The sequence below is a fragment of the Glandiceps talaboti genome, chromosome 7 (genome assembly GCF_964340395.1).
Source record: "Glandiceps talaboti chromosome 7, keGlaTala1.1, whole genome shotgun sequence".
Classification (NCBI taxonomy): domain Eukaryota; kingdom Metazoa; phylum Hemichordata; class Enteropneusta; family Spengelidae; genus Glandiceps; species Glandiceps talaboti.
The window spans coordinates 21,066,093-21,084,863 of record NC_135555.1 but is presented as its reverse complement, the minus strand read 5'-3'; the positions used below and the strand labels follow the sequence as shown (position 1 = coordinate 21,084,863).

Sequence of the window (18,771 nt, the reverse complement as noted above, 5' to 3'; positions counted from 1 at the left end):
AAATGGCATCCACTGATACTGGAAAATTGATGTTGTATTATCACCCAATGTCGTACTACTCACAGAGGGTAAGTGCCAGTGGATATTTTCATTTATTGTGCCGTTTGACAAATAAATCATTCATGTTATAAAACTTATATCAACCTTATTGGACAAGGATACTGGGATTGTGTCCTGTGCATGTAGTCTGGTGATGTCATATATCAAGTTCAGTGAGACTACATATATAGACTCATAACCGTGAATATATACGTGACTTCAGTCTAAAATACTTGAACTTGAGATTGGGTAATTACAGTACACAAACAACAGACAAAGTCAAGGTCAAGTATATAATAGGTCATGTCAAGTGTATATTTTGGCGAATGTTATCATGGAACAATATTTGGTGAGTATGAATGCCAAGCAATCAGTACTTGGATTAAAATAAATAAAATATTGTCTCTGACTAATATCCATGGAACGGCTGTTTTGTTGTGTACATTATCATAGCCAAATATGACAAAAGAGTAAGTTTTTTTGTGTAATTAGATATTAATTCCCCATACTTTTCTTTGTTCAGCCAAGGAAATTACGAGTGACCTAAGGGGTCTTTGTCACTACGAATTGCTAGACGAGTAGCGACAACTCTTAGCCTGTCATGAGTATTTTTCGGCTGAATAAAAGAAAAATATTGGGGAATAATATACCAGTGCCGGTAATGTAAAAAGTTACCAGGAAACGTAATCGCAATTTTGAGCGTTTTGACTCAGTTTCGAACACAGAGAACTAATGACGTAGACACGCATTGTTGTGACGTAGAACGACCAGAGTATATATTCCGTATTTTTTTGTTGAACCTGGCTCGTTCATGGTATAATATATACAATATGCAAATTGTTTAGATTCTGACTTTACTTTTCCGTCACTATGTACAACAGGGACGTCTGTCTGTTGAAGAGAAGGGACTGGACTGTGTATACAAGGTAACAGATCACCATGGCGGAGAGACGCTTGAACCGTCCTATCTAAAGATGAACCCCAAGGCACAAGTCCCAACACTCACATTCAATGGTCAAAACGTCCCTGATTCCAACGAGATTGTTGATTTTTTGGATGAGCAGTTTCCAGAATGTACGTTTTCGTTTTTCAATTTTGAATCAGTAAGAATTATTTTGAATATTTTTGTTAAAGGCCCATGACGCAATCCTAGGTTCTGGCATTAGAGTTTTGTTATCTGTGGACCTATAAGGATTACACAGTATCATTCTTTTGTTCTGGACCAACTTTCTACCAGACAACTATTTTTCGTACCCAAATTTCGGTCCTAACCATAGCTTCCATAGCTATTTCACCATCACAAAGTTGGAGTACGATTGCAAGGTTTTGTATCCTGTACAAGTTTTACCAGATCCCTAGTAGCCTTTATGAAGTGGTTTCCAACCAAATCCCAGGTACATGGTACAGCCATCCATCCTTTCATCCATCGATCCACCCATCCATACACACAATCATACATACATACATACATACATACATACATACATACATACCTACCTACCTACCTACCTACCTACAGACAGACAGACAGACAGACAGACAGACAAACATACATACATACATACATACATACATACATACATACATACATACATACATACATACATACATACAAACAAACATACATACATACATACATACATACATACATACAAACAAACAAACAGAAGTACAACTTCAATACTCCTGTGTATATTCTATGTACTTGTTGTTAATATGTGTTTGTTATTTCATTACTCCAGCACCAAGACTTCAGCCAGATGAGGAAACTCGTGATGGGCAGAAAGTACGACAATGGAGAAATAAAATCAATGACGTCGCAATTGAAATTATCACTTTTGGTTGCATATGGTCTAGAGAAGAACTTACAAATAATTCCTTAGTTCCAGCCATTGCAGCAAAGATGATAAAAGGTAAATCAATTTCAACACTTCGCTGAATGTACTGGTTTTATATTTGCTGGCTTTAGAAAAATTACAAGAATTGAAAATGAAACAAGTACTATCAGTCCTATGGTTTTGCTAGAGCTCCAACAGGTTAGTTTACAACCAATTTGACCTTAACCTAGATACTTGTCGATGGCTTTAAAATCTAATGATCTTCCAATAACGTCAAGAGTAACGACCTTTTAGTCCCCGCGGACGAAGTCCGGGACGGGGACTTATGGATTGGGTTCCGTCTGTCCGTGCGTCCGTCCGTGCGTCCGTGCGTCCGTCCGTCCGCAGCCGTTTCGTGGAGATGCCTGGACCGATTTTTTTCAAACTTGGTACAGGGGCAACATTCAATGGCATACATATGCACTTCAATTTGTTTCATGATACGATCCAATATGGCCGCCTAGCAGCCATTTTGTTTGAAAATTTTCCCTGTCTAAAGCCATAACTCAGACATGCTTGAACAGATCTCATTCAAAGTTGGTACTAGGACAGTGTTCTATGACATACATGTGCATATTCATTGTTGTCATGATACGATCCAATATGGCCGCCTGGCAGCCATTTTGTTTGTGAATTTTCCATGTCCAAAGCCATAACTCAGACATGCTTGAACAGATCTCATTCAAAGTTGGTATTAGGACAGTGTTCTATAACATACATGTGCATATCCATTTTCATCGTGATACGATCCAATATGGCTGCCTGGCAGCCATTTTGTTTGCAAATTTTCCATGTCCAAAGCCATAACTCAGACATGCTTGAACAGATCTCATTCAAAGTTGGTATTAGGACAGTGTTCTATGACATACATGTGCATATTCATTGGTGTTGTGATCTGATCCAATATGGCCGCGTGGCAGCCATTTTGTTTGCGATTTTTCCATGTCCAAAGCCATAACTCAGACATGCTTGAACAGATCTCATTCAAAGTTGGTATTAGGACAGTGTTCTATGACATACATGTGCATATCCATTTTCGTCGTGATACGATCCCCCATACCCGACCCATCTTTTATTGTTGTAGGCATGTTCCATGTCCAACAAGCAGACACAACATATCTAAGTCTGTTTGATTTAGGTTCACAAGTGTTGTTGCGTGATCAGAGTAGTGATAATTCCTTAAAACCCAATCACAGCGGGGACTATGTCATTCTCAATGACTTGTTAATGGTGTATACTCCCATGGTGGCTGTAGCTGTAGTAATTTACAATTACAGGAAATCGGCACATTGAAGTAGACTAGTAATACAGTTTATTATACCATGCACGAACCGAGTTAAATATATAGTATACCTTGGTCGGTTTACGTCACGACAACGCGTGTCTACGTCACTGGTTCTGCTGTGTTCGAAATACGAGTCCAAACGTTCAAAATTGCCATGAATCTCCTCGATGTTACTTTTATATTACTGGTGCTGGTATAATTATGTTATTGTCCAATATTTTTCTTCGTAATCTAAGGGTTGTCACTACTCGTCTACAGACTAATAGTGACAAAGACCCCTTAGGTCACTCGTGTATTCTTTGGCTGAAGGAAGAAAAATATAGGGGAATAACATCTAAGTATTTGTACACTTTCCTAGACTTCAATGACAGTGGTAATAATGTATGTTAGAAATTACTTGTATTTTGTTTCTATTTGTAAGGAATCGGTGTGCCTATAATGTTGTTAATCTACGAGCAAAGATAAAAAACACATTTATAACACACACTGGCCGGTGTGGCCGAAATGTGCACACATGTTTCATAAGACGTCTCGCTGAAGACCTAGATCAACACGTCATGACACAAATGTTCATAGCAACCACGACCCTACGCCTGGTAACAGTCGTATGCCCGCGCTAAATGGAATAAATAACAACAGTATGAGTAATGGCGTCTCAGTGCTCAAAAATATGCAACAGTAACTATCATTCTAGCAGTTGTGTCGTTTTAAAACGGTGATGGGTAGTCACGCAAATAAACACAAATTGATAAAAAATATGTCGAGCAACCAAGTCTATGCCTATTGTATCAACTAAATAATTTCTGTTCAAAAGACTGTTTGGCCAGTTGGTATGACACTGGGTATTGTCACTTTGGATGACAAGTTTAAAACCTGTATTTAATTGTATTAAACTGCTGTAGGTGATATTTTGTAATGTTGCAATAATGAAAAATCAACTTCTAGAAAAAGGAGTAGGATTATGTTCAGGTTCAAGAGTAATTTGAAAAAAAAGAGTAAATTGTCTCATTGCCTTAATGACAGGATAGTCTAAACAAGAGGCTGTCTATGGTTTAAAAATACCCTTTCTCCCTATCCTTGTCGCTTTTTCACATCTATTAGTAACATGACATGTTCCGTAATAGTCTGTTGATATTCGATTCTGTGTTACTGTCTCCAAACCGCTTGTATTACATTTGTAATAGCAACAACAAACGATTGATATAGTTTGAAAATTATACGCTCAAACTAATTGGTTTCAAAATATATACACTGAAATTGATTGGTCGCAATGTTGAGTGATAACGTACGGCAGTGTAATTAACAATAGTATATTCAAATGAAGTCTGAGTATGTAAATGTCCCGTCATTGAGATGAGCACAAGCATGACATAATTTACATATAACAAATATGTAAATATATACAAACCGGAACGTTGATAACTGCCGTTGGGGGCGTGGCTGAATTAATAGTTTGCCATAATAAGCAGTGAGTGAGCAGCAAAGGAAAATCACAGATAGCGATGTAAAGAGGCCAGTCCCTCCCATCAATTCTTGCATTTCACACTACTGAATTCACTTACACCATTGTCAGTTTGAAATCCAGAGTGGACGTGACCAGATGCGAAGGACTGTGGGGTTATTTGTAATATCTGTACTACCTAATCTTGGACGATCAGAAGAACAGTTTGTCTGCAAGGGCCAAATAAAAATATTCTAATTAAGATAGACTGGTGAAAACATCAATTTGATAACTTTGCGTGCACATGTGATTGAATCATGACTACAACTTTCCAACAACGCACCATTAAAATGGCAGAGTTACAAATTTCTTGTTAATGATTATCACACCTTTCTCTTGCCTAAAGCTAAAATGGGGTCAGACTCAGTTTATAAGAAATATATGAAGAAATATCCCGATTACAAGGAGACGTATGAAATGAAGATTGACTTTTTCAAAACATTTCGACAGTCTTATTCTGATATCAATATTGTGCGTCAAAAAATTGAAGCCCTGGATATGACCCTGGATGACATCGAAAAGCAGCTCCAAGAAACCGTTCAGAACTTTACAGAAGGTAAATGTGTCACACGCATACACACATTGTAAAATGTCTGACTGTGAGTGTATATGCGCGCGCGTATGTGTGTATATACATACTATGTATGTATGTATGTATGTATGTATGTATGTATGTATGTATGTATGTATGTATGTATGTAATAAATGCCGTCCGGGTAAATATGTATGTATGTATGTATGTATGTATGTATGTATGTATGTATGTATGTATGTATGTATGTATGCATGCATGCATGATGCATGCATGCATGCATGCATGCATGTATGTATGTATGTATGTATGTATGTATGTATGTATGTATGTATGTATGTATGTATGTGTGTATGTATATGTGTGTGTGTATGTATGTATGTATGTATGTATGTGTGTGTGTGTGTGTATGTATGTATGTGTGTGTGTGTGTGTGTGTGTGTATGTATGTATGTATGTATGTATGTATGTATGTATGTATGTATGTATGTATGTATGTATGTATGTCTGTCTGTTAGCGTGACCGACTTGGAATCTACAGGTTGCAGGTTCGAGCCCTGCCTGCTGTTTGTTTCTGAGTGGCTAAAGTCCTTGGGCAAGATTTGAACCACGACTGTATCACAGTAAACCCAGCTGTATAATTGGGGACCTGGTAGGATGTGGTTGCAATGTGAAGGCGTTAATCCTATGCACTGAAATGGCTGCAATGGATTGTATGCTCCCTGGGGAGTTGAGGAAGACTAAAGGGCCGTTGTGTTGTTCTGATTCGAGCCAGGGGTAAGAATTGTAAAGCGCTTTGAGCGCGGCCCGGAAAAGTGCTATATAAGAACCCAACATTAGTATGTATGTATTACATGTACATGTATTGGTATTGGGGGGAAGTAGTGTGTGAATTCATGTGACCAAGCAATTTTAAAAAAGACTTCTTCGCATGGCCAATGAAGTGCCTTGGTTTGATTTTTATTGTGTGTTGTGTCAAGACTGAAAATTGTTCACAGTCAAGAAGTAAAGTTTTCCATAAATCACCATGTCTGTTTCTCACTGACTACACTATACCTGGTTGACTAGAATGCCTCGGATTTCAGGAAAACGAGACGATATCCTAGAAACTAAACATTTCACATGATTGTTTATAGAACTCCTGTGTGACAATAGCAATGACCACAACAACGAAAAATGACTTCTGCCTTATGATATTGGTTTTGATGAATACAACACTTTATAATTAATAATGATGGTGAATCGTAATCTGGTGGTATTGCAACTGTTCTGTTTTATTTACTTCACAGATGATGAGTACTGGTTTCTAGGTCAGACATTTACTGCAGCTGATGTATTCTTGGCTGTACTTCTTAACAGATTGAAGTTTATTGGACTTCTACATCACTTCCAAGACTCCAAACCTTTATTAACTGCATATTATAAGAGAGTACAGCAACGACCCAGCTTCACGAAAGCCTGTGTTTGTGAACTACCTACCATGTTCAAAGTAATTGGGGCCATTCAGAAGATGGTACCAATATTAATGGGCATTGGGTTGATTGGTGCTGCCCTGGCATTTGGTTACAAGTATGCCACGGAAAAGAATGCCTAAAATTTAAACAAAGGACAGACTTGAAATAAAAGACACATCCCCTAACTTTCCATAGTGATGGGAAATCTATAAGAATTGTATGTATGTATGTATGTATGTATGTATGTATGTATGTATGTATGTGTGTGTGTGTGTGTGTGTGTGTGTGTATGTATGTATGTATGTATGCATGCATGCATGCATGCATGTATGTATGTATGTACATTTTGTATGTATGTATGTATGTATGTGGGCGTTTATCTTGCAGTGTGTATGATTTACTAGTAACAGATATTTCAACAAGTGTTTTACTCTTTATGGAACTGTAAGATCTGTTTTGAGAATTATACATATTTTTAGTAACATGATTTGTCTTATAAGTCTAAAAGTTACATGAAATATTTTGTGATTAAACTTTAGTTAATTTGCATACTTTTGATATGGTATTCGTTATATGATCACACTCTGTTATTAAATAAATCATCACGATAACCAAAGGATTCGCATACATTTGCATATATTACAAAACTAAGTGATGACGTAATTATTATACGTCTAAATAATGTCGAGGAAATCCCTTCTAAGCGATCAGCTGCTGTACCAATATCAGGTACCAGTTGCATAAATTTGCAGGTATAAAAAATTCACAGCGTGTGTGTGTAAACAAAGCAAGTCAAAATACCGCATGGCTGATCGATGCATTGGGATGTTATCTGGGCTGTATAGTTGATAAATTGTTCGAATCACAGCACTACGCAAATGTGCTATTAATGGTAAAATAATTATTTTATGTTTGATATTCATAGGATATCTAAATGAAGACTTGTTGAAATGAAGATGATCATTTATTATTACACAAATTGTATCTCAATAAGTGATATCTCCTTGGGAGATTTTTTCTTTACCAGTCGCCTAAAATTTTGAAAAATGTGTTTTTTGTAATTCTCATTCACTTTGTTTTAGATTATCAGTGTGGGGGAAAATGTCTTTCATTGTTTTCCATTGTTATTAGTGGTTTTCCTAACTGCAGTGACTCTAATCTCTTTCATAGTCCTCAGAGCGTCGCCGCTAAAAGTTTTTTTTTGTACTGAATATCTACCGCATAATATTGTATAACGAATGTCCGTGTATTGTGGGCTCTCATCGACTACATAGGGCTCATCATTCGTTGACGTATTACTGCGATGCACCGTGTTATTGCAGTAACATGTCAACAAATGATACGCCCTATGTAGTCGACATGGGCTCATAGTACAAAGATATTCGAATACAATTATGCAGTAGATATTGGTACATAAAAATAGTTTTGGCGATGCTCTGAGGACTGAGAGAGTCTACAGTAACTGTAGCCGGGTTATCATTTCACATACGAGAGAACACAGTTATTATTATTCAAATAAAAAATGAAAAGAAATCATGATGATGAGTGCAACGTGTCTGAGCTCGGCTACATTCACATTGAATATTGTCTAGGAATTAAGTTATACTCTCATAAAAATAATTAGACTGTCGACAGTCGTTTGTGCCTTTTTTGCTACGTTTTATCTAAAACTAAAGTCGTCGCCTCGCTCCGTTCCGGAGCAATACTATAACCGCGTAATGATCAGCGAGTGCCGTTCGTGCCTTCGGCAATCGCAGTTCCTATCAGTACGCATATGTCAGTGCTACGGAGCGAGGCGACGACTTTATTTTAGATGAAACGTAGCAAAAAAGGCACGAACGACTGTCGACAGTCTAAAAAAGATCAACTTACTGGTCATGATAACAGTGGAATACCATAAATTTCGATATATCACTATTAAATTTTGCTATCTTATCGTAGATTACAACATGTCTATTCTCAATGATGACATCATAGTTACAAGGACTTCATAACGAGTAGTACGCCGCCCCATGCCTCAGTACTTTACCGAGACTCCTATTCGTTAATAATTACACGTAAAGGTTATTGGAATTTATTGGCCATACTGACCTCTGCTGACCGCTCACTGACCCTGGCATTAGTTAACGCCATATACATGACATACACCGGATGTTGTTTAAAAACAGTGACAAAAATTACCCTAAAAATTACAAGTAAGCAAAATTGATGGTCTCGGTAAATTACATGTATCACACACCGGCGGAAGTTTTATGAGGAATCTGTCAACAAAGAGAGTATTTATAGCCTTTATTTATTTGCAAGCAAATGTTGTATATCACGTCCCTCATAAACTGCCTGTGTATATATACACCGGACCACAATAAAACCCCACTTTAGCGTACCATAGAGGTTCAGTTTGACACACGACTTCAACGCGTGGAGTTTCACTTTTGTGCATACTTTGAAGAACAATAGATCGAGCGCCATGACTGAGACAGACAGTTCAGGTAAGATTTTGTTGTGACAAGATCAGTGTATATGGTCACTAGAGGGGACAGTGATCAGGTGTAACTATACTATGGAATATGAACGTTTCCGCCATGTTTGAAGTTCAACAAAACACTGGAGTGTGAACGCACGATGGCACTGGTGTAAACCTATTATAGCTCGCCCCTCCGCCCGAGATATATCGATGTGTCTCGGCGACCCTCCCACAGAATCGACCCCTATCTTCTACCTGTGTCGACGCATAGTTTCTATGACCAGTTCAATACAATGGTGCTGTAGTGACATTTTGTGGCATAAAATCTGTGCTAACTTATCAAAAATGCTTTCGTTCACAAGTGCCTGTGGTTCAAACACCTGTTGGAATAACTGAAATCTGGATTTTGCAGTCGGCCTACGTCCGGGACCGATATGTACATTGCAACTATTGGTCACTAGGAACTGAGGAACACAAGTTTCATGTGTGCATTAGCTCTCTAAACGACTACGTTTTCATTTATATAAAATAGGACTCATAAAATTGAGCTCATTAAATATTCATAAAACATAGACAACCATTAGTCATACATCAAACAGTAACTTGTATACATACAATTTTAATGTTAAATTACTGATTAACTCGGGTTTCCCAAGGACATGCATGTGCATTGCACACCCAATGATCAAGTAATACATTTATGATTGTTTTTTAATTCAGCTGTTTTGATATTTTCATACCTTTTTATTTGGAAATATTTAAGTACCATACGTCAGTTGTATCTCACAGTTTGTTTAAAATGAGATTGCTTTCATGTTTCGACACGTCTTCCACGTACAAAGAGGAGTACTAATCAATAATATAAAATCTCGTGAAACTAGCTTAGTATGAAATCCCGGGAAACTTTCCCGTTTTATGATAACTTTTGTATTGTATGAAATGATTCAAAAAGAGACGTGAAAACTCCCCTTGGACTTTTCAAACTGAGGTCACCACGATACACTGTCAGTGTAACCCCCCCCCCGCCTCCATTCTATATATTAGACTGTGAACGACACTCTCGAAACAATGGACAGGTGTGTCATCGTGGTCCTCAAATGACCTCACATGAGAGACAAGTTTCGGTCTGTAATGAGTGGGTTTTAGTTGGCAGAGAGAATGTTCTTACTAAATGGACGAGGTCGGGTTTACAACAAACAATTAGCCATTGTGGTGGGGATTAAATGTCAGGTCACAGCGCCTACACACATTCCTAGTCTGATCTTAAACTCCTTGCTCCATTGGTCATATTGACAACTGACCTGTTTACTGTCGACGTACATATTACCACCAACGGCGCCCCCACTTAAGTTCCCCTGAGAGTGAAAGAAAAAAAACAAACAAGTCAATTCGCAGTCTATAATTTATGATTTCGAATACAACAAACGATCCTATTAGTGCCCATTGAAACCGCAGAATATTACGTGTCTTAACCTTGGTAATAACGTCTGTGTAAACCCGGGGTATACACAACTCTACCACTCAATGGTAGCACTAAGGCCGCTGTGTAGAACCATTTTTCTGTGGTCGAACACAGTTTATGATAAGATAAGAATGTCAACACTCATCTGAGTGTTATATTCTATAATAATACTTTTGTAAACAACACGACCCAAGTAAGTCATGGAATAGACGACATAAACATGCAAAAATTCTTATTATAATTTTGACCATATAATAACAAATAACATTATCTTTCATTTGCATTACAGTATCAACTACAATCCAACACGGAAATGGCAATGAGCAAAGGTGAGTACACAATAACATTGAAAACACACAAACAAACTTTTATCGAAGATATGAAATCTTTAAATTCCGGAAACAAGTCATCACCTCACTTTAAATCCCACGTGATGTACCAAGGTCATTCTGAGGGTCACCTGTCGTCAAAATCATGAAAATATAACAAATTTCAAGGACCGTCGTCGAACAAAATATTTTAAATGAATCATCCCCGAGTAAATGAATCACTTATTAAACGTATTAAATATCAAACAACTACGTCACGGGTTCAAAGGTTACAACGACACCGTACCTCCGCTATGGAATTATAAAGACGCTGCGCTGTCGAGTATGCGGCTCGATTCCTTTCTTAAATTTCATTTATCTAAATTCATTTCCTTCGTATATTATAGTTTTTTTCGTCCTGAAAAGGCGATCACTCCAAGAACAACAAAATAATTTTTAAAAAACATCAACACACAATGGAAAGGCAAATAAATAGTTTTACACCTTATTTAATCCGATTGAGTAAACACTACAGAGCGTATATGTATTTTGGCTCTAAACGTAATGTAGCTTATTTTAACTTATTTTGCGTTAAAACAAATGAGTCGGAGAAAGTAAAATATGTTCCGTCATGGTGAATTATGAATAAATACAGGGGACAGGGGTATTGAATTGTCTGAGCACACTATAGTAAAAACTTTTAAAGCTAAAACAAAATGGAGTCCAAGTGTCGGAAATTGTCTTACCGCTACATTTCTTCAATTCAATGCGTTTTTGGCGCTCAACGAAATTCAAAGTATTTGTTTGAGCGCCAAAATGTAATGAACATCTAGCAGCCTTGCAGTTAGGTTCGATAAAGCAATGTATCTTTATATAGGTTGATCTTCAGAAAGTGTGGATGAGACGACTCTACACGTTATAAAAATATCTAAGAGATATTTTTTTTAGTTTACCATGGAAGTACTAGTACCACCATGAGTTTACAAGTCTTTGATTTGTTTCTCTAGTAAGGCTCAGTGATGGGTTCCGCCGTTGTGTGTGCTCGCTCCTGTCGATGTCGTCGCGTGCATTGTCCGACAAACAGGAGCGCCACCAACGACGATATGTCTGTTTATTCTAGTAACTGATAATGATTTATAGAAAATTGATTGAAACTTAGTTCTTTGCTATCAAATAAGATGTTGTGTCATAATTGTACAAAGGTCATGCAATGTAGGATTGGTAAACTCGACTTTTCTAGGCCTCCTAAATGTAAAGATATGTATCTAAGTTAAAACCAGTCTCACCTTTGTTCCTATGCAACATTCTCCGAATTTCATTTCGTATTGTTTATATTGTGTGATCTCCTAATATTGGTATTTTGACATCCCACCAACAAAGTTAACCGTTTCAATGATATCAAATTATGTATTTTTGTGATTTTTTCTTCTTCCACTAGCCTGTTTACCAGTCTTTGCAGTGAAGACTTTGAGTACAACATGCAGCATCGAAAGAGAGGCCGGGCTATCATCATTAACAACGAAAACTTCTCGAACATGAAGCAACGAGTAGGAACCAAAGTTGATGCCGAGAATGTGAAGAGTAGTTTCAGAAGGTTAGGGTTTGACGTCACTCAAAACGACGACCTAACGGTCCATAAAATGATTGCCTTACTAGAAAAGGGTAAGTCATCTATATTGATAAACTGTAAGATACGTCGTGTCGTTCCGCCCTCACCTACCTGACCGATGTGTGAGGGCGCCCCGTCACGGCATACCTTACAGACTACCATATTGAGTACAAACCTTATATCATATTTGGACATGTAACTAGCCTAATGTTACGTCACTGCCATGGATAATGATTGTCCGAAATATGCATATTACTGTGTTTCTTTAGTGTGTTGAGAGGTGGGGTGGGGTGGGGGTGGATGTAGGAGTGGGGGTGGGGATGGTTTTTGTCAATCATTACCTGTAGGCCATATAAATGAAATCCTATTCTGCACTTTCGACATATATTTCTCTCGCCATTATTTATGTCATAGAGTTCAACCCCAGACTCTTGCATTAATGTTATATAATCAGTGGAGCCATAGGGGTTACAAGGGATAATTTTTTTGTGCAAGGTCAACTTTTTCTGTACTTCTGCCACGCAGGTATTTTTCACACCTCGATTTTACTCCTAGCGATCTGAACTAAGTTTTTAGACTATATATAGCATGTAATCTAAGGACACTGTATCGAAAGACGTATCTGAAGAAAAAAAAGTGTGTTCTTGACATGACTAGTATTTACCTTTCAAAGTTGGTCAAAATATGTTTAAATATCTGCATCTATTATGTCATGGTATGACCATTAACAGATTGCAAAGATACAGTGGTGTCCATAATATGTGCAGGTCTAGAGGACATCTCACAACTGTAGTCGATATGCTATACGAGAGTCGGTATTTGTATTTTGCCTATCAGACGGGTGAATTTGGGGTAAACATTATGATGTATCATAATGTATTCATGACCTAAATATAATCATTATTTGAACATTTCCAGTTTCCAAAGACGACCACAGAGATCATGACTGTATAGCAATTATTATACTTAGTCATGGTGAAGAAGATGTGGTATATGGTACAGATGGTTACGTCGAAGTAGACCAGTTAACGTCTTACTTCAGTGAAGACAACTGCCCCTCTCTTGCCGGCAAACCCAAGTTATTTTTTATGCAGGTAGGTCCACCCGGGCGTCAGATTATTCGAAAATAGAAAATGAAAATAAATCAGTCATAAAATCTTATATTTTGTTTGGATTTGCTCAAATATACATTGAAAGATTTGTTGTTTTTGGAACTCCTGTTGAGTAAAGCATTGAGCTAAACTCGAATGACTTTCAGTCAAGCGGTATTCTTGAAGGTACGCCATGTCGGGGCGCCCTCACACATCATCCCTTGTAGGAGCAGACAGGTGGGGCGGGGCGCTCGCGACACGACATATCTCAGAGTGCAGCTCAATTTAAAAAAATCAATTTCTGTATACTTTACGCTCATATCGGCTTGTGTAGTAATTGTTTTAACTTATTTGTAAACTTCCATACGATTCTTTTGGCAGGCATGTCGTGGTTACGAATTTGATGACGGAGTGATAGTGAAAAGTGATGAAACAGATGGTGTCGGTATTGATTCACAGAGTCTGAATTTAGAAAAAGATTTCCTCATGGCGTACGCAACAGTTAATGGTCAGTATTATGATTATAATTATAATTATTCACCTCATTGGTCAGTAGTTCGAGCTTTTAATCACGTGGTAATCACGTGCCAATGTTATAGATCCATGGCGACAGTTGCAATTGTCAGGGAAAAGTTTTTAAAAGACTGTTTAGGAGTGACTTCAACGTAACCATGGTTATATTGTAGGATGAATGTAGGGCTCTTGTCACAGTTCAGCCTTAAGTGAGAAGGCCAAAAAAAATCTCGGTTGGCTTATATCATAGGTTTACATAGCATACTTGACTCAAAAACATGTACTTTGATTATTTTCATTGTTTTGCCACCCGAGGGCGTCCCATATTCAATAGCTCGTCGCCACCTGATGGAAAGAGATGAGCACGGAATTTATGATAATTATGGTCATTAGATATCGGCAGCGCTACACTTTATTATGCCACGCTGTTTTACTAGCCTGTTTACTAAATCCATATCGCTACCGGGTGTAGTATCTGTACCAAAAGTGTGACCATGATTTCTGTAATCTGATTGGTAATCTTGCCATAAAAATTCAAATCCACTCCGACTTAATCCTAGATATCCTTCTAACAAGTAGCCGAAACATGGAAGACATACATAACCTCCTTTTTGTGGCGATAATTACATTGTAACTGACCTATTTGACCTCTAACCTCTGACGTCATCTTACCCCACAGGCTACTATTCATGGCGTAATCGTGCCCTAGGAGCCTGGTTCATACAGGCACTGTGTGACGTATTCGGTCGCTATGGTAACACTATGGATTTGATGTCTATGCTGACGAGGGTGAATAACATCGTAGCACATAAATTTGAATCGTCTCAAGGATCAAAGAAACAGATTCCATGCGCAATGTCAAAATTAACAAAAGATTTGTATTTCAAACCAAAATAAGAGCAAATCATAAATTTCTGTTTTTTGATGTATAGATTGACACTTTTGTACAAAGATTTTCGTGTTTTAGGTCTTACTCAGTTTTGTCTAAATTTAACACACATGTATAAGTAATGCTGTATCATAACTAATAAAAATAATTAGTCTACCATACAAGAAATTTTCTTCGATTTAAAAAAATCTTTATAATAACATTTCAAAGTATATATAAGGAAAGCTTTCATTTGAATATAGACATACCCTATGGTCTATAACACTTGGTTTCGAGTTGTTGCATATTATATGTGTTTACTTTAAAGTTGAACAGCTCTGGTTTATGTCATTTATTTGACTAGTTTATTAAAGTGAATGTTTCAAGTTGTAGAATTAAAACGGATTTACTGACTAAACCTTTCTCACCAAGATTCAAGGTCGTTTTATCTACGTATACCTTGTTCATGAAAAAAATACAAAGCTTATTCTAACCTCATTTCACACACATGTACGCGCATTATGAACGTCGATTTAAGATAACATTAAGTAGCTAATTCAAACAGTCTTGTCTTGCAGTTACTATCTCAAGAAGCTCTCCAAGGTTCGGTGACCAAGGCTTGGTGTATCTATAAAGCTTCTTGAGGTAGTAACAGCAATACGGGATAATTCTCTTGGTGTTAATATTTATGAGAACTTGTTGAGATAGCAATTTGAATGATAATAAAAGAGATTTACAGAGCGCCCAATCTCTCCAAGCATAGCTTAATGCGCAGATAAACTAAGTATCTGGACTAACGGTTAGTTAGACTTTCAATCGTGGTGATTTCGCACATATTGTATATTGTATCGACACATGCAACATATGTAATTTGGCAAAGCTACTGAGCTTTAATGTTTACTGTATCGTGTAGCTAGTCTTCTGTTCTGTTCTGTTCTGTTCTGTTCTGTTCTGTTCTGTTCTCCTCTCCTCCCATATATTTACAATGTGTACTATTTACACATGGACATCAAGTCATCCTCATTAGCTACGTATACTAAGCTAGTAAGACAGGTCGTTCACCTAAGTTAATTGGAGGCTTGAAACTGTTTCAAGTGAAGAGATTATTTCTACGGGAAAATAATGATCAATAAATTAAAAGTATTAGAGAAAGATGAAAAGGTGTTTTGTTGGAAACGTTGTGGTACCTACTTCATGTACTTCTAAATAAACATGTATGGTGTTGACTAGAGAGGAAATTGTTTAAGTACTCAATCGTCGCCATGGCAACTTATAGTGGATCTGTACTTATTAAATTTGAACTAGGAGAAGCTGTTTGTTTCGATTTCTATATAATTCAATGTAAACCAGTTCAATAAAATGGTCTGTAAAATAAACTTTTAATGTTACATATTGAGTGATCATGAGACCTTCTTTATTTCTCACAAAAAGACACAAAAACAATGCTTTCAGAAACCAGCAAACCAAACCACACTTCGACCCACAGTGTTATCTGTAAAATAACACTACTGACGGAAATCAAGCTGTGTATACAAACTTAGATAGACACAGAGTTGTATTTCCTACTAATACCATGGCTTGATTTTTTGTAATGACTGAACGATATTCGTATACACGCACGTCACATTTATATTCAAAACAGGTCATGGTGATCACCATGGTGTTATCTATCACACATAATAACAATAGTTTTAGTTTGTCTATCTTAGTTTGTCTGTAGTCTCATTTCTGATATATTTATTTCCGATCAGTTTATTCGGCTTGGGGATGTCGATGTATGTATGTATGTATGTATGTATGTATGTATGTATGTATGTATGTATGTATGTATGTATGTATGTATGTATGTATGTGCTTGTCTGTCTGTCTGTCTGTCTGTCTACATTAACATTGTTGATTTTAACTCTCAATCACTACTCCCTCCTTCCCTCCATGTCTGTCTGTCTGTCTGTCTGTCTGTCTGTCTGTCTGTCTGTCTGTCTGTCTGCCTATGAAAAGCTACACAGCTTTTTGTTTTAAGCACAGCAATGTCATCTCATAGTCTTTGTATTTCACGAATCCACTTTTACTGCTATATATAGCTTTACAGGCAGCCTTATCATTCACATCGGTAATTCCATATGGCATATCTCCAGTTACTTTGAAAAGTTCCAGTGCCAACGATGTAGATATAAAACCAATCAGACCATGCCCACGGTAAGCAGGTTCCGTGAAACCATAGCCCACATCACCATATTCCTTCTGCATTGCCCATGCAATAGGTGTTTGATTTTGGTCGTAAACTGCCAAAGTTTTGTACTCTTCTATAATTTTGGCATAGTTTGGCGAGATTGGGTACTTTCACTTTTTCTCAAGATGTTCGACATGCTTGGTAGATAGTGGTCCGACTGTTAGCCCCTCTGGTAATACTTTAGAAAGTATATGTTCAAGCTCTTTTTCTCCTAGAAAGAGACACATGTTGACTTTCACTTCTGAGATTAGTTCGAAGTTCATTTTGCAACACACAACATCTCTGATTTCCCTCACAAGGTACGTTGGCACAAATGTGAAATTGATATATGTTTCTGTCGAACTAATGATTCCTTGGTCCAGTAGCGTCTTCATGCCGCCCTCAACGGTAGAGTAAGCAAAGTATGACATATTGAAGGGAGGTCTGTAGATGTTGTAAGCTTTACAGATCACTGTATTGCAATATTGGAGCTGGTCAGTGTCTGTAAAGACATCAATACATGGCCAAATGTTGTTGGTTTGGTGACTATTTTTCATGATGTAGTACAAAGGGTTAGATTGTGGTCGCCATCTTGTTAAGCGCCTCAACAACTCAGGGATTCTACTAGATGTCACTGAGTAAGCCATTAAATCTGTGATTAAAACATTACCGACTATCATATGAGTATTTTCCGTATTTATTGAATTCTTTAAGCACCCATGACCATACTATACCAACACTTGTGAATATGAAATCCTTTACAAATTCTGTTCTTGCAGCAGTTATATATGTAGGCTGAGATTATACTGTCACGTGGAATTTTTACAGACCAAATCTAAGCCTTTCTAATTATCTTTCTAATTCTTACGTCAAAACTAAAAGTATCTCACACATCAGACTGAGTATGGAATGCAAAATTCAAGAAATACAAAAACAAGTTGTAAATGCACGATTTTGGTTAGAAAACTATGCATGAATGTTGGTAAACTCACAACCTACTAGTAGCCCAATATGGTAATATATTTAGCATAGTCGTAGTGGAGGGTCTATGACATAGTACCAGTACCAGCTGTGGTACCAACTTCTAGAATGGAAATGATCATGTGATTGACGGCAAACAAGCCATTGCCTAGATAAATAGTATACTGTCTTCGACAGCGAATGGGCTATTTAGCATGTATAGGGTCCCGATATCATGACCGGACAAAGTACACTCATACCATTAGTTCAAGTTCTAGTGTCACGTAGTATGTTCAAAGATTATCAGCGATGTTTTAACTCCAATTCAATGGTTGTTGATTAATTAATTAACGTAAAATAAGCTTACATACCTTTTTGAGGAAAGAGTTGGTACTCCTTTTTGTCTGTTTGACGGTTTTGCTGGTTTGTCTTTTTTGTAACGTGAGATTGGCCGGAGAGCACTTTGGTCGACTATAAATAGCTTGAATATGTGATGACAGCCTTTTGAAAACCCCTTGACCCCAGATACCCTTCGGTCAGTTCACCATCCACACGTGACCGTTTAATATAGGTCAAAAACAGGTAACCAAATACACATT

At 37.3% G+C, this 18,771-nt stretch overlaps 2 protein-coding genes across 2 annotated transcripts; both read left to right on the top strand.

The window, feature by feature from the left end:
* The first annotated feature begins 2 nt into the window (after window positions 1–2).
* Window positions 3–6,828, top strand: LOC144438086 (ganglioside-induced differentiation-associated protein 1-like). The gene is made up of 5 exons (XM_078127116.1): window positions 3–68; window positions 921–1,113; window positions 1,782–1,952; window positions 5,049–5,258; window positions 6,524–6,828. Exons 1-5 carry the CDS (start codon window positions 3–5, stop codon window positions 6,826–6,828), a joined length of 945 nt encoding a protein of 314 aa, XP_077983242.1.
* Window positions 6,829–12,451: 5,623 nt separating this feature from the next.
* Window positions 12,452–15,143, top strand: LOC144438246 (caspase-7-like). The gene is made up of 4 exons (XM_078127293.1): window positions 12,452–12,584; window positions 13,450–13,625; window positions 14,004–14,130; window positions 14,815–15,143. Exons 1-4 carry the CDS (start codon window positions 12,458–12,460, stop codon window positions 15,030–15,032), a joined length of 648 nt encoding a protein of 215 aa, XP_077983419.1. The 5' UTR covers window positions 12,452–12,457; the 3' UTR covers window positions 15,033–15,143.
* Window positions 15,144–18,771: the final 3,628 nt, after the last annotated feature.

Bases quoted from the DNA above. Each gene is read 5' to 3' on its own strand.
- LOC144438246 (XM_078127293.1), top strand. From the start codon at position 12,458: ATGAAGCAACGAGTAGGAACCAAAGTTGATGCCGAGAATGTGAAGAGT. The intron at 12,585-13,449 runs GTAAGTCATCTA...GAACATTTCCAG, and splicing joins GATTGCCTTACTAGAAAAGG to TTTCCAAAGACGACCACAGA. The intron at 14,131-14,814 runs GTCAGTATTATG...CTTACCCCACAG, and splicing joins GGCGTACGCAACAGTTAATG to GCTACTATTCATGGCGTAAT.
- LOC144438086 (XM_078127116.1), top strand. From the start codon at position 3: ATGGCATCCACTGATACTGGAAAATTGATGTTGTATTATCACCCAATG. The intron at 1,114-1,781 runs GTACGTTTTCGT...TCATTACTCCAG, and splicing joins GGATGAGCAGTTTCCAGAAT to CACCAAGACTTCAGCCAGAT. The intron at 5,259-6,523 runs GTAAATGTGTCA...TTTACTTCACAG, and splicing joins CGTTCAGAACTTTACAGAAG to ATGATGAGTACTGGTTTCTA.